The 15,781-nt window shown below is 30.1% G+C and overlaps 1 protein-coding gene across 3 annotated transcripts in view; it reads left to right on the forward strand.

The window, feature by feature from the left end:
* LOC107452344 (pancreatic eIF-2alpha kinase) overlaps positions 1 to 15,781 on the forward strand; it is a 72,548-nt gene that overhangs the window by 3,121 nt on the left and 53,646 nt on the right. The window contains exon 1 of one of the 3 annotated variants that reach the window (XM_043049480.2): positions 4,804 to 5,060. The exons of 1 other annotated variant lie outside the window; for it this stretch is intronic. In XM_043049480.2, coding sequence (XP_042905414.1) covers positions 4,930 to 5,060 — 131 coding nt within the window. In that variant the 5' untranslated portion in view covers positions 4,804 to 4,929. Of the gene's footprint in view, positions 1 to 4,803; positions 5,061 to 15,781 lie in introns of those variants that run through there. One more of the 3 variants, XM_016068800.4, reaches the window with a different exon arrangement.

A 15,781-nucleotide genomic window follows, 5' to 3' on the forward strand; every position in this document is an offset into this window, starting at 1 on the left:
TATATATATATATATATATGATAAGGTTTTATTTGCTTGATATTAAGAATGAAATGTTCTATGATAAATTAATGAACACTTTTGTATTGTTATGTAGTTAAACTTTTAATCTTGGAATTGTTGCATCATGTGTCTAATAAGCATATTAATTTTGTTTGAGTTACGTCTCATTAAATTTGTGTTAGACATAATGCCTTGACAGTGCCAATAACTAAATTTTCCTAGTTAACTTTTTAACGAACACTACTTGGCCAATAATTACCAAGCCGAGAATAGCCAGAAATATCATGTGAGAAGCAGGTTTACTTTGTTAGATAGTAAGCAGATAGTACACTGAACTTAATAGTTAACAGTTAATGTGTTAAATATTGTTCTTTAACACTTATTTAGATTTGAATTTATTCTTAAAATTAATGCATTTAATTCATGTGCTGCCAATCTGTGGCACAAATGCTATGCTTCACTATCTTACGTGATAACTTAATTAAAAATAATATCATTTCCTAGAACTTAGTCAGAATTTCTAAATATGTTTGTACCGTATGGATTTTGAAATATTGTATTGACAACCAACTTGCAAAATTTACCCTATTTTGCTGTTGCATATTTCAGAATCATATTCAATCAACATATGTTTGCAAACATGTTTTTTATTTTAAGTATAATAAAATGAAAATATTGTTAGAGAAAAATTATGTAATTTTCGGATTTCATGGGAACTCCATAGGATATCAGACATAGAGGTTGGTGATAAACTTGGTCACTTTGAAAAGAGGTTAAATTCCCTACCTTTCCATCTACTCAGTCTTTCTAGTTCAAAATGGCGAGCAAAGTTTTTCCTGGAAACTGGATTAAACGTTTCCTACTGTACAGCTAATTAAATTCCTACTTAATTATTAATTAAAATTATCGCCATTTCCGTATTTTAATTATATTTCCACTTCAGTTTTTTTTACTTTATTATATTTATACTGTTAAGTATAGCAATGAATATTTTGTATTGCCCTTCCAGCAAGAGGAAAATACAATATATAGGGAATAGGCATGTGTGCCGCATTTTCCTCTTTTAAATCAATGATCCCATGTCTTTCCCTCAATTCAATTTTAAGAATGAGAGAATGAAGAATGTCTGGAAATTCTGTATTTTGCCTTAATCGTACTTGTTCAAAATAGCGGGAAAACAAGGCAAAATTTCCCCCTATTTTTTGGATTCCTGATAAAAAGTTCTGTACTTTACTTTCAAAAGTGTTTTCTGTTTTTAAAGAATGCATTTTATTTTCATATAGATCAAGCTTCTGATAGTTCCGTGGCAGTTACAAGATCATTTTCAACAATGACGGAACTGTCCATAAAAGATATTGATAAGTTGGAAAAGGATATCGATGACAATAAAGAAATAACCCTCAACTTAATGCGAAAGGTTTTTCAGTATGAAAGGTTGAGAAATTCGTCCTCGGACAACATTTTGAGCATTGAGAAACCGCGGAATTTTTACACGAAACTGAAAAGAATAGCTTTATTCTGTGCTCTATTGCAGTGGTTGACCACTGTATGGAAACTAGCCGTAAGGACAAAGCTTTCTTGTGAGGAACACTGCTCATCTTCTCTATGAAACTAAGGCTTGGCCTTATTGAGCAAGATCTTGACTATAGGTTTGAATTTGACTCTGCTACTGTGAGCAAAATATTTAGAGAGTGGATAGAAAAAATGTGTATCACTCTATCTTCTCGTATTACCTGGCCATCTCACATGCCTACCATCATATCTCAATGTTTTCAGCATAAACTGCTTGAAAATATTACTTGCGTTATAAACTGTTCCGAGATCTTTACTGGCACACCTCATATATAAAATGCTCGGAGTCATACTGACTCCGATTACAAGCACCATAACACTGTTAAATTTTTAATTTGTTTGTAGCCCTGAAGCAGGTATAATATTTTTGTCAAAATTGTTTGGAGGAAGACACTCTGACAAAGAAATAACGATTGACTCTGGCATCTTGGATCTGGTTAAAAGTGGGGACAAGATACTAGCTGACAGAGGGTTCAGAATTAAAGAAGTTGGTTTAAGGAGTGCTAGCATTGTTATCCCTGTTTCTACCAAACGCAAAAGTCAGTTGTCTGATCGTGAAGAGTCTCAGTCAAGGATTATTTCCACAGCTAGAGTGCACATTGAGCGACGCATTTTCAGAATTAAAAAAAAAAATTCAGTCCCGCAGTGGACTGATCGTTAAGACACGGTTCCCAGCAGATCACAGAAGTCAAGCATCAGTGGCTACGGTCAATGTGCGGGTGGGTGACCACTTCGATCAGTCTGCGTAGGGACCGAGGGGTGTGCGGTATTGGTCCTAGTTAAACTGTGCTACCGTACAGTGCTCGACTTCGCGCGCAGGTCGTCGGGCTACCGAAGCGGGGGTGCCATCCCCTCCGCAGAGGATCAAAATTGTGATGGCTTGTCTTCGGATCATCCTCCGGGATATTTCCCAGACCGTCGCCAATAGCCCATTGTGCAGCTCTAGTGCGACGTAAATTAACAACAACAACAACAGCAGAATAAACTCTTACGGAATTTTGAAATCAACATGGCCTCCAGCTTATTTAACAGAAATGACAGTGAAGGAAAATCTTTAGGAGACCATATTTTGACAACTATGGGCGGTTTATACCATTAGCAAACCCGTCCTTGATTAACTTTTGAACTTGCTTCATTTTAGCTTTTTCCACGGTTTTTGACTTAGGCTAAATTTCTAAAGTGACTTAGATAATTAAATTTTTTTATTAAGTACCGTTTCTCCGATCAAGCATTCAACGGTTAAAAACAGTTAAACGATAAACTTCCCAAATGAAAAATAGATTTAGACCCTGCTCCGAAAGTTCCGTGTCGTTGAACAGACCCAATAGTTGAAAACAACGCGTGTGCATGTGCCAATAGCATTTGCGCGTGAACGCAATTGCGAGTCGGGTGTATTGAGAGAACAAAAATGGCCATTTGGCCATCATAGATGTATGTTATTCACGCTTTTTAATCAGTTCCGCTATACGGCACTTTTGAACCCAAACTTTGATAACTTTACAAAAGTTTAATGGTTGATTTTTCGATAGATTCACTTCGTAATTTTAACCTGTAGTCTTTATTATTTATCTAATAATAATTTTTTATCAATATTTTAAATATTTCTAATAGAAAGTCTGACTACAAAAAGAAAACGTTGAAATCTTGAACAATAATAAGATTAGTCACGATTTTCACAAACTTAACAAACATTCTAAATAAATGTGATTTGATCAGTTTACTTTAAATGCCCCAATCAAATTCTCTAATCTTTAAATGTATATTTCATATGATTTTTTAATTTGATGAAAATGTGATTTTGATGAAATTGTTGTTGCAGACTAGGAAAATATTATGCATTAAAAAAAATTTTCTTTCAAAACATTTGAATTCAAACAAAAACATTTGAATTTGAACAAACACAATCTCGAGCTCTTGATCTCCTCTACTATTCCGGTAAGAAAATATACAGCTGCTTATTCTGCGAAGCAATATTTTCAACAGCTATAGCTGTTGAAAATATCGCAAAATTATATTCCAAAACTATATCGCAATATTATATACGCAAAATTATATAAAATTAAATATCGCAAAATTATAATTCAACAGCTGTAGCTGTTGAACTATAATTTTGCTTTTAATAAAAGAAATAAATCATGTAATTTCTGAGCTCAAATCTGATGCATTTCATAAGATATTAATGATATTAAGAAATTCTGGTTAGTTTGAAATGAAAATTTATTTTAGATATTAATTTATGTATTGGTAAAAAAGGTAATGTGGTTAATAGATTTAGAGAGAACTCGCTTTTTTGGCAGTCCTGATTGGGCCCCATTTTATTTGTTTATTACTGTTTGTTCTTGTTTTTAGCTGTGCACCATCATACATTGTTGACACGGTAAGAAGTGTTTTATAACGATTCCTTTTTTCAAATGACAATTCTTTTTCTTAAACATAATTAATAAATCAGATAGCAAATACACGTATACAAGAAATACTATCCAAGGGAGCCTCAAAACACAATGATCATTTGTGAGCCAAATGGCTTCAAAATACACCTGAAAATAGGCAATTACCCGGAGAATATGCAGTAAAGTGAATGCAGTGCATCATAGTGTAGAAAAGACTATTCATTTACAACAAAAAAAAAGTAGTTGTTGTAGTTCATTTACGTCGCACTAGAGCTGCACAATGGGCTATTGGTGGCGGTCTGGGAAACATCCCTGAGGATGATCCGAAGACATGCCATCACAATTTTGATCCTCTTCAGAGGGGATGTTACCCCCGGCTTCGGTAGCCGTGCGACCTGAACGCGAAGTCGAGAATTTTACGGTAGAACAGCTTAACGAGGACCAATACCGCACACCCTCTGTCCCTACACAGACTAATCCAAGTGGTCATCCACCCGCACACTGACAGCAGCCAGTGATGCTTGATTTCTGTGATCTGCTGGGAACCGTGTCTTAACGATCACTGCGGGACACAAAAAAAGTAAAAAAAAATATAATTCCATTCTTCTCTGATGAAAACCGATTAAAATTTTTCAATTTATTATCAAACTGCATGGCGTCAAAACAACTTAGAGAGGGCTCCGTGCAAGAAAACTAAGCAATTTTTAATTTTTAGAACAAGGACCGGAAGTGCGTGTACTGCTTACAGTGAAAATAATTCCTTAAAAAGATAAACCACTCGGCTACAGACGCCTAGAACCTTTAATAAATATTAAGAAAATGAGTATTTTTGATCTGGCAACAGTATGCAATTACACGACAACATAATAAACAAATCACCGCACTTTATTTGAAATCTCTTATTCTATTTCTGTTTTTAAATAATAGTCCTAAGTATGGTTCGAATAAATTGAAATTCATTGATATGTGGGGAATATTGAGGACTTTTAATTTCTTTTTTATTTTTTCATTACTAAGACTACACGGATTTTCTTTAGGAGATAAATTATCGTCTGTCAAACCAGTGAATACACAGCATGAAACTTGTTCTGAAAGGTATCAATTCCAACTTAATAAAATTGTAATCATATATAATATGCATAATAATATATCATCTTTCAAACTGTTTTCATAATAAAAATTTCGCTAAACTTTTTATAATGTGTGCTATGTTTTCTGCTGCGAAGAGCTACATAGAAACGTTCTAATAGTATCATACGACTTACTTACGTTCTATTTATGTTGCGGTTCTAGTGCTGTCTTTTTTATTTCTTTATTCATATATGTTGTAGGCATTTTAAAAGATATGGCTTTGCAACTCTCTGGGCTTTTCTAAAGAAGTTTCAATATTTTCTAACTTGTTCGCTATTTTGTTAAGATTTGCACGGCGATATTTCCGTATCTTGATCGGTTGCCCTAACCAGTATTGCAAGGCGCCAAATGTATTTTAAACGTGCAAATTTTTTAATTTGAAAAAAATAATGTCGAGGTTTCCCCGAGATTTGCGTTGAGTTATGCTCCTGACTGAGTTGATCCCCATCTGTAATGTTCTTTTTTTAGTTTCTCGCAAGCCCCTGTCAGGAAGTTATCAAGACTTGGTGAATATTTTGCCGCTAATTGAGGTAATCTTCCCCTTTGCAAAATAAACCTGCATACATCAGTGTTTTCATCATAGAAAAAAAATGGGTGAGAATTTCTCACCCTTTCTCAAAAACAGGGTGAGATTTCAAAAAGTTAAGTGAGATTTCTAAAAAAAACACAAAAACTCTTGAAAAAAAAATCATTTTTTTAATTATAATACATTTTTAACGTCTTCAACTTTTCAAAGCATTGAATATTTTTGATGCATCATCATAGAAGATTTTGCCTTTACAAGGTATTTGTCCATCTTGCATAAGTGCATAAAAAATTTGAACGTCTTACATGAAGAAACCTTACCTACGGTAAACGCGTGGTTGCAAAGAAATGTGTTCTTAAAGGGGTTCCGTGGTTGTGTTCTGTTGTTCGAAAAGGTTCTGAACAATACTGGTAAATAGGGAAGCTAGATAATGGGGCAGATGTTGAAAATAATGAAAGATCCAGTAAGAAAAATGAAACGGATTTTATTCTAAATGGTGTAATTCGAAGCTTTTTCCAAAATGCGAAAAATTCGCGAATTTTGAAATTGATTTATAGAATGGGCGAATTTCTCGCGGTAATCATTTTTTAAAGCGAGAAAAGAAAAAAATATGCGAGATTCTCACGTTCTCGCACTGTAGTGAAAACACTGATACATCTTGGCTAATTATTAAAATTGTGAAGAATTACTAATTATTCAGTAACACTAAATTTGCTAGGCCTATTTTCTATTCATGAAAGGAAGGCTTCTTTCAGCTCTTGCAGGGCTTACTTGGAATTACCATGGTAATTTTAACAAGTTATGAAAATTTTAAAAAATCCTCACTGTATTCCTTAATTGCAATGTTACCAAATTTTCCGAACCATAATTCAAATGAAACTATTTTAAATAAGGTGAATACAAATTGTGTGATTCTTAAATTTTGTTAATAATAATTGCAATATTTATTTCTAAATGGTGTAAATACAAATTATGATGTGTGATTTTTAAATAGCTTGAATATGAATCACCATGTATGAATTTTAAATAGTGTAAATTAGGGATGTACAACCTGCGGTTTGCCGACTGTTGATGTGTGGCCTGTGAGAGCTTTTGAATACAATATGAAATTTTAGAAAAGTTTTAAAAAAAGTGGAAAATTTTGGATTGTACATTTGAGTCATCACTTTTTAATGTGTTCAATTTGCACCAATTCTATTGTAAATCTATGTTATTTCTCATCACATTTTCATTGGTTATTGCTATGAAATTCCACATGGATTTGAAAGACACAATTTTTTTATTACGATATTACAATATGCGAATTTCGAGTTTGAGTCACTTTTGCCGATTTCATCCTAAATCCTAGTGACGTTTCTATTGTTTTTTGGCATTTATAACAACCAATTTTTATGCTGTTTCTTAGCTTCCGATACATTTGTTACAATTTGCGAGTTATGAATCACATCTAATTTTTTCACTTTTTGGCATTCTTTATTTGTACCGATTTCATCATAAATATAAATGATTTTTTTAAATCAGTTATTGTTACTTTACAATGTGATTTTTATGTGATGTGTCCAGAATTTTTATTACAATATTATTACAATGCGCAGGTTCTAATCGCCCTATTAAATAATCACCTTTTGACAAGCTTCGCTTTTGCCTATTTCATCAAATCCAAGTGACGTTTCGATCATTTTTTGGTATTTATGACTACTAATTTTCATGTTACTCTTGAATTATAACTCACTCATGGCCTGTGTAACTGATCACTTTTTAACACGTTTTATTTGTGCAAAATTCATCTTTTTTCAAAGGATGAAATACATCGTTAGTATGTTTTTCTATGTGATTTTGAAAATCCCATGTTTTTATAGCGATGTTATTACGACTCACAAATTTCAAATCGCCCATTTAAAAAACTTTTTTTTTTATGAGTATTGTTTTTTTCCAATTTCATCATAAATCCAAATGATGTTTACATCTTATTTTGGCATTAATAATTACTAATTTCCATGTGGTTTATATAAATTCCTGATACATTTATTACGACTTGTGAGTTATAAATCTCAGATCTAATTTATCACTTTTCGAGGTGCTTTATTTATCATAATTTAGTCTTTTTTCAAACGACGTTTTTCTAGGTGATTTTCAAAATCCCATATTTTTATTACTATGTTATTATGACTCACAAATTTCAAATCGCCCTTTTAAATAATCCCTTTTTGATGTGTTCTGTTTTTCTAATTTCAGCATTAATCTAAGTGACGTATTGATAGTTTTTTTGGCAACTAGAAATTTCCACATTGGTTATAAATTATCAATGCATTTATTATGACTTGTTGTGAGTTATAAATTTCTCATTTAATTTATCACTTTTTGCTGTACTTAATTTGTGTTGATTGCATTGTAAATCTAAATTGCTTTTCAATATTTTATTTGGCACTTTCTGCAATAGTTTGAAAAATTCTGGTTTTTATTTCGACATGTGAATTTTAAATTACGCTTTTCAATGATTAATTATTGGCAAACTTTACACATGCTAATTTCATCGTAAATGTAATTATTATTTTTTTAATATTTGCAATGCTTTTCTTTGACTTTTGCAATCGCATTACTTTAACTACAGTGTTAATACAAAATGCAAATTTCTAAATGCGAATTTAAATCATTTTTATTTTATACAATTTATTTCTGTTCATTTCATCATATATATAAGTTATTTTTCTTAGTTTTGGTGGTTGGCACCATGCATTTGTACATGGTATTTAAAATCTCTATATATTAATGCAATATTATTGAACCATGAAAATTTTGAAAAGAGCATAACTCTAGTTTTTACGCTGATTACTATTTGTAATTTATTTTGTTTTAAATTTTTGAGCTTAGGTAAAATTTTTTTAAGGAAATGTTTTACATTTAAAATTCTTAAAACCTCTACAGGGTGGCCACCCACCTGGAAAACCTTGAAAACCTGGAATTATCAGGAAATTTTTTTATGCTGGAAAAAACCTGGAAATATCAGGGAAATTTGGATAAAAACCTGGAAAAATCAGGGAATTTTAAAGAAAAGCTGGAAATTTTTCTTTGATAATTTTTTTAATTTCACTAATTTAAATTATTTGCTAATTTTCTTAATTTAAATTATTTCATCCATTATACCCACTTTTTTTAAACGGAAATGTATCGCCAAACAGTTGAAATATCATCAACTTAGCGATACTTTGCTTGCATCAAAATTTGCTCCATTATAGTTCTGTTAAACTAGAATGCCATATAAAATTCTTCCACGGTTGCTAAACAAATGTGGAAACTTTTGACCGCTATGGGAATTTAGGAAAATTTAGGTAAGATTCTGGTGGAAAAAGGGATTAGGATATTAGCTTCTGTTTTTAAATTCTGTCCTTGGGCTAAATCCATTTATGGCTCAAGTTTGTTCCGATGCTTTGGTGGTTATTTTTTTTCTCTATTTTGACAAAATGTTTTTGTATTTTTAACTTTATAAAATTCTCCAAAAATTAGTTGGTTATAATTTTATGATAATAGATTTTATATCGCACTCTTTTTCTGAAAGCTTTTCTACTCCTATTCAAAGAAATCTGTGAATTATTTTTTCTGAGCAAACCAACCAATCACACATTTTTTTCAATCACTAACAGCAATGTTTGTCGACAAATTGTTACAATTGTTGCATAATTTTTTCTATTTCATTTTAACCTCTTATAACATATTTTAATTTTAAACAAAAAAGGCTCCTTTGTTGGTCAATATATGATTTTTGATTCAAAATTTTGTGCCAAAACATTAAAAAATAAATTAAAAATCTTGAAAATTGTCAAAATAAAAATTTATTTTTTTCAAGATGATATGTTAAAAAAATAACATTTTGAATAAAATATTTTATAATATAGACACTTTTCTTGTACACATCCTATACTTTATAAGAAAAAAAGAAACAAAAACCTGGAAATTTTAAGATTTTTATCTGGAAAACCTGGAAAAATCAGGGAAATTTAAAATCTGATTTGAGTGGCCACCCTGCTCTAATAATTCAAGAAATAGAAATAATATCGGAAAAATAATGTGAATTTTATTTTGTACTATATTGGATTTGTTGTAATTTTTGGTTTTTTTTTTAAACATTATAAATTTTTTTTAATAAAAATATTTTATTCAAATTTATGTTACTCAATGAAATTCTTTGTGCGCAACTTGTTGGGCAACCAAAGCAGGGATCATCCTTAGGGATGTTTCCGAGACTGTTTGCCAATAGCCCATTGTGCAGCTCTAGTGCAACGTAAATAAACTACAACATGCGTATATATATATATTTGCACTTTCATTCTGTAACCTCTACAGTTTTTTTTTCTTTGGTTAGATTTAACACCATATGGGTTTTTTTTTTTGGATAAATTAATTATTGTGAAAAATGCAAAAAGTTTTTTTTTTAAAGAAGTATCAGTTTTTTTTATTTTTAAATAAATTCAAATAATTGAAAGTATTTAGTTTTCTGCAAATATGTTATTAAGTTTGCTAATAAAAAAATTAGTGCTTAGAACTCTAACGTAGGGGTGCAAAACCTTTTTCAGTGAAGGGCCACTTGCACAGCAGGTGGATTAACGAAGGGACAAACGCATATTTAGTCATGTTAGCAAATATGATAATTTTTATCTAAACATTAGTTTTTTTAAAGTAAACTTAATAACATATTTACAGAAAATTAAATACTTTTAATGATTTCAATTTATTTAAAAATTTAAAAAAAAGAAAACTTAAACTTTTTGAGAAAAAAAACTATTAAAGAAAATTTAGAATGTTAAAACAAATATTAAAACAAATCCATTATATACAAAATAAAATTCTATGTTTATTTACTATTATTTTTCAGATATAATTTCTATTTCTTGAATTATAAGAGATTTTAAAAATAAGCATTTTCTTTTTAGTTTTCTCCCCAAAAAATAAGATAAATAGATTTACAAACAGTGCAATAAGCAGTTTAAAAACTTGAATTTTCCTCAAGTTTTTAAATTTTTCATGGTGCAAAAACATTAGGGTGACCCGGGGTAGTTCACGATCACTCTGTTTCTGGGGTAAATAATGATCACCTAAGTTTTATTTAAAAAAAAAAAAAAATTTAAATTTAAGACATGGACAAGAATGCTTGTACACTTTACTAAAGTGTAACTACATTTACTTAATAATAATTTTTTGTTTAATCTAACAAAATAAGTTTCTTTTAAACTGCTTTCTGTATTTTCCATTTCAAAGATGGGTTTCAAAACGTGCACATTTCTGCAAAGATCCCCCTCCTTCTCTTAATAATAAATATTTTGAGTCACTTCCTTTTTCTTTGATGTAAAAGTAGTGTAAGCTTTTGTTTAATTGTTTCACATCTACTGTAAACATTATAATTGATTATAGGAAACTATATCAAATGTTGCCCCCTACAGATGGGGTAATTATTGATCACTGGGGTAATTCCTGATCATTGTCATTTCTTCTTATAAATAGTATATAAAATAGCTAATAAATAGCTAATTGTCTTTTCTTAAATAACAGTTCATATTTATTAAGTGGAACAACTATAAAATATATTTTAACTGTCATCACAAAATTTGTTTTTAACTGTATACAAGACTGTATTCTGATTTGCACCATTTCTGGTTTGTCTTACCTTGCTTCTATCTTAATTTTATGTGTGTACATCGTTAGAATAATTTTTAAGTTTATAAATTAGCCTAGTATAAATATGGTGAGAAATTATAAGCCTAAAAAGGATACTAAGCTTCTAGAAAACAAAATTAGTGAATTTCTTTTAATGATTGAAAATGAAAATTTCAGTGTGAGAGCTGCTGCCAGAGCTGTTGACATACCTTACTTAACTTTACACTTTCCCTTAATGAAGTTAAAAAATCCAGCAAAAGTAACCCATGTGGGAACTCTCTTATATTTCAGAAGAACATGAGAATGAGTTGGCTGATTGCCTAAAATGTATGGCACGATGCAAAGATTTTTGAAAATTTAAAGTGTTAATCGTTCTTCTTGCTTTTAAATAAATTGTTTTATTAGCTGCTTAAACATATCTTTTTGACATATTTGTTTGATCTTGATGTCTTATTTGTTAATTAACATTATATAATTATTTTTTAACAGCCCCTTTACAATAAAAACTTGTGATCAGAAATTACCCCAGAAGTGATCAGGAAATACCTCAGAAATGATCAAGACCAGGGGTAATTCCTGATCACTAAAAATTTAAAATCTTTTAAATTCTAATTAGATTTTCAAACAAAAGAAGGTGGCATTGGACTCATCTCATATAGCCTCAAACTTCCAGTAAATATTAAAATTCCATTTTGAATAGTTTTTGTCACAAAATAGATGTTTGCGTTTTTTGATCAGGAATTACCCCAGGTCACCCTATATTAAAATATCAGGACTCTAAATACTACGCACAAATGCATGGTGCAAACTACCGAAACGGCGAAAAAAATTGTGTTTACAATGAAATATGCATAAATAAATTTTATCAAATAGTGATTATTTAAACTCAAGATTATAAACTCACGTGTTGTGTTAACATCATAGTTTTCACATGTGGTATTAACATCGTAGTTAAAGTAACAAGATCGTAAAAATCACAGGGAAAAGCATCACAATAATTGCAATAACAATTCAAAAATATTTTTTAAATTTGCTGTGAAATCGGCACGAGTAAGTGCTCCTGTAAATCATTGAAATGCAAGATTTAATGTTGTAATAAAAATCAGAATTTTTAAATCTGCATGAGTGAAAGAAACTAATTGAAAAACAACTTGGATTCACAATGCAATCAGCACAAATTAAGTAGAGCAAAAGGTGATCAATTAAATGTGCAATTTATACCTTATGAGTCATAATATCGTAATAAATGTGTCGGGTATGCTTTCTTCCCTCTCCCTCACCTAATTTCTAGATAGATTACTACTCACCTCGAGAGAAAGGGATTAATTTCAGATATTCATATTGAGTCTAAATTACATTTTTAGAACAATGTACAGCTTTTGCATAACTATTTCTGCATTCAATTTTTCGGGTATGGTCTTCAAAGTTAAGGGCCATGTTATATAAAAGTCGAATCCGTAACCATAAAACTGTGAATTGATTTTGTTTCTGCTATGCTTAAGGCTGTGAAATTCAAAAATGTGAAGCATCCAACCCTCCCTGACTGTTAAAATAATTGGTTCTTATACCCTGTAGCAGAATCCCAGCAACATTGTCACAGAAGGTTACAGAGTTCTTGCAGAAAGATTTTTCTATTGAAAAGTTAAAAAAATTACTTTTCTTTTTTGCAGAAATTGAATGTAATATTTGAACCATGCATTTAAATAAACACTTTTTGACCCTTTCAATTTACTCCGATATTATCATAAATCGATGTAATATTTCGATTGTATTTTCGGCAGTTATTGATATTGATTTTTATGTGGATTTTGAATATCCTGATATATTTCAAACAAAATATAAAATTCGAATTGTGCATTTGAGTGTTTAATTTTTAAGGCAATAATTCTATCGAATTTTTGGCAGTTATTTCTATTGTTTTCTCCATAGTTTTTAAATCTGATATTTTTTATACAATATTATTTATTACAACAACCTAATCTCGAAATGAAACATGCATATGAAGCGTCCGATTTGCATGATTTTGCTGTCGATCTTTTTTTCGACAATTACTATTGCGGATTTGATGATTTTCAATTCCTTTTTTGTTGTGATGATTGTTTACAAAATGCGAAAAAGGAAATAATTTGTGTGTCCCCCTTCCAACAAAATGCGAGAATGTCACTCATAATATCAGAATAAAAAATACATACAGTTTATTTTTGTAACCACAGTGCTTTTGTTATTTTAAATTAGTAACATATATGTTTATCTTTATTAAAGGTATCTTGCAGAAAGATATTAGTGCTAGAGAGTTTTGTCGCAGTTAGCCTGAAAAAATTCTGTCACATGGTTTTTTTAATAGTATTTATATTACAGTACAGAACCCGTTATCCGGAAATCAGAAAACCGGAAAACCAAAAAACCGGAACAAAATTCTATAAATTTTCTCGCCATTTTAAAAAAAAATTTTTTTTTTCTTCATAAGATTTTACGATTTTTCTTTCTTTTTTTAACGATGTTTACCTTACCATCATTTTGGAAATGATCTTTAGTGTATTACTTCATCGTTTTTTCTTATTTTTAAGATTATTTCCAATTTTTTTTTTTTTAGTTGGGTTTAACAATAAAAAAAACGACTTTTTGTAGCGATTCAGAAAACCGGAAAAATCAGTTATCCGGAAAGCGATGGTCCCGACCATTCCGGATAATCGGTTCCCTACTGTATAATGTGTTTTATATTATTATTAGTAATGTGCTGATATTGATGACATTTGCCATTTTAGTAATTTTTTTTATCTTTACGAGCATTTCTTTTAAAATTTCTGGGGTATTCTTTTTTCTAATTTTTATTTTTTCTTTAGGTATAGTATTTTTTACATTTATAAATTCTTTAATTAATAAATTATTATAAAAATATCAAAATGTATAAAAGTTTTTACTCTATTAAGTAATGTCTATTTTTCACTTTGGCAAATGTTTTATTATTCAATATTATATTCATTAATATTATATTAATATTCAATATTATTTTCTAATTTTTTGTAAAAGTTTGAATTTGGAACTTTAAACTTCCAGCATTATTTTATTTTTTTCAACTATTTAAGTTCAGTTGTCAAGCCTCATCTTCTTCTATACATATCAGTAAAAAATAAAATTAGTGCTCATAAAAAGTATTACAACTAAGTCAAGAAAGCAAATCATGCATAACTTATTCAAAATGATGTTGCAAAACCACATAAAATATGTTAAAACTATTCTTAATTCAATTTGTAAAATATTGATTGTGTGAAAATAGAACTCATTGGGACTTCAAAATTTCATGGAAAGATCAATGCAATATGAAGTTTTAATTAAAATTAGGTATTTAGTACAGTAGGGAACCGATTATCCGGAACGATCGGGACCATCGCTATTCCGGATAACTGATTTTTCCGGTTTTCTGAATCGCTACAAAAAGCCGTTTTTTTTATTGTTAAACCCAACTAAAAAAAAAAAATATTTGGAAATAATCTTAAAAAGAAGAAAAATCGATGAAGTAATACAGTAATGATTATTTCTAAAATGATGGTATGGTAAACATCTTTCAAAAAAGAAAGAAAAATCCTAAAATCTTATGAGGAAAAAAAGTTATTTTTTTAAAAATGTCGGAAAATTTATCGAATTTCGTTTTCTGGTTTTCTGATTTCCGGATAACTGGTTCTGCACTGTACTTTGTTATATAACTAGTGGAAAATGTTGAATGAACTAGTTGAAAGGAATAAAAAAAAATGTGGAACACTTACTCACAAAGATTAATATTAGTGGGACTTAAAGGGTTCAAATATATACAAAAAGAAAATGTTCAAGAGTCAATAAACTTTCTTTATTTTAGCATATAACTGTAATGATACAAAACTTGTATAGGTTAATGTGTTTTGAAATAAATAAAAGCTATTTTAAGGCGGAAGATAATGTTTCTATTTAACATTTTTACTTAAATATTAGTGTATTTGTAAAGATATTTTTTGCTTTAACCCCTTACCTGCCGAGTGAAATTTACGTGGTTCACTCCCCAGTGCCACCGTTTTTTGCTCAAGTGCGCTTTGTTACACGGTGTTTTGGTGGGTATGGGGAAATATGCACGCTTTGCAATTTAAAATCAGTTTACTTTCACAAGAGAAGAAAACGAAAATACAAAACTTAAATTAAGGAATAAAAATACAATATTAAAGATGTTAAAACTTAGCTGTTGTATGATAATTCCTGAAACTATCATCACTTTCTGACATATTCATCCAAAATACAAAAAGCACCAAATACACACGGGAAAAGAAAGCGAAAGAAGAATAAACCCAAGCTTACTCAAATAAAAACACACAAGCAATAAATAAGATATCATTTTTCCAACACATCACTTTCCTTTTCCCCCTCCCCCCCCTCGGAAATTGCTAATACCTTGGCCAATGGATACCAGAGGCTGGCTTTTTGTTTGCCAAGAGTAATACATTCGCAAACATTTTCAAGGTCATTTCACTGCATTCCAAAGTCG

This window comes from Parasteatoda tepidariorum, chromosome X2 (genome assembly GCF_043381705.1).
Source record: "Parasteatoda tepidariorum isolate YZ-2023 chromosome X2, CAS_Ptep_4.0, whole genome shotgun sequence".
Lineage (NCBI taxonomy): Eukaryota > Metazoa > Arthropoda > Arachnida > Araneae > Theridiidae > Parasteatoda > Parasteatoda tepidariorum.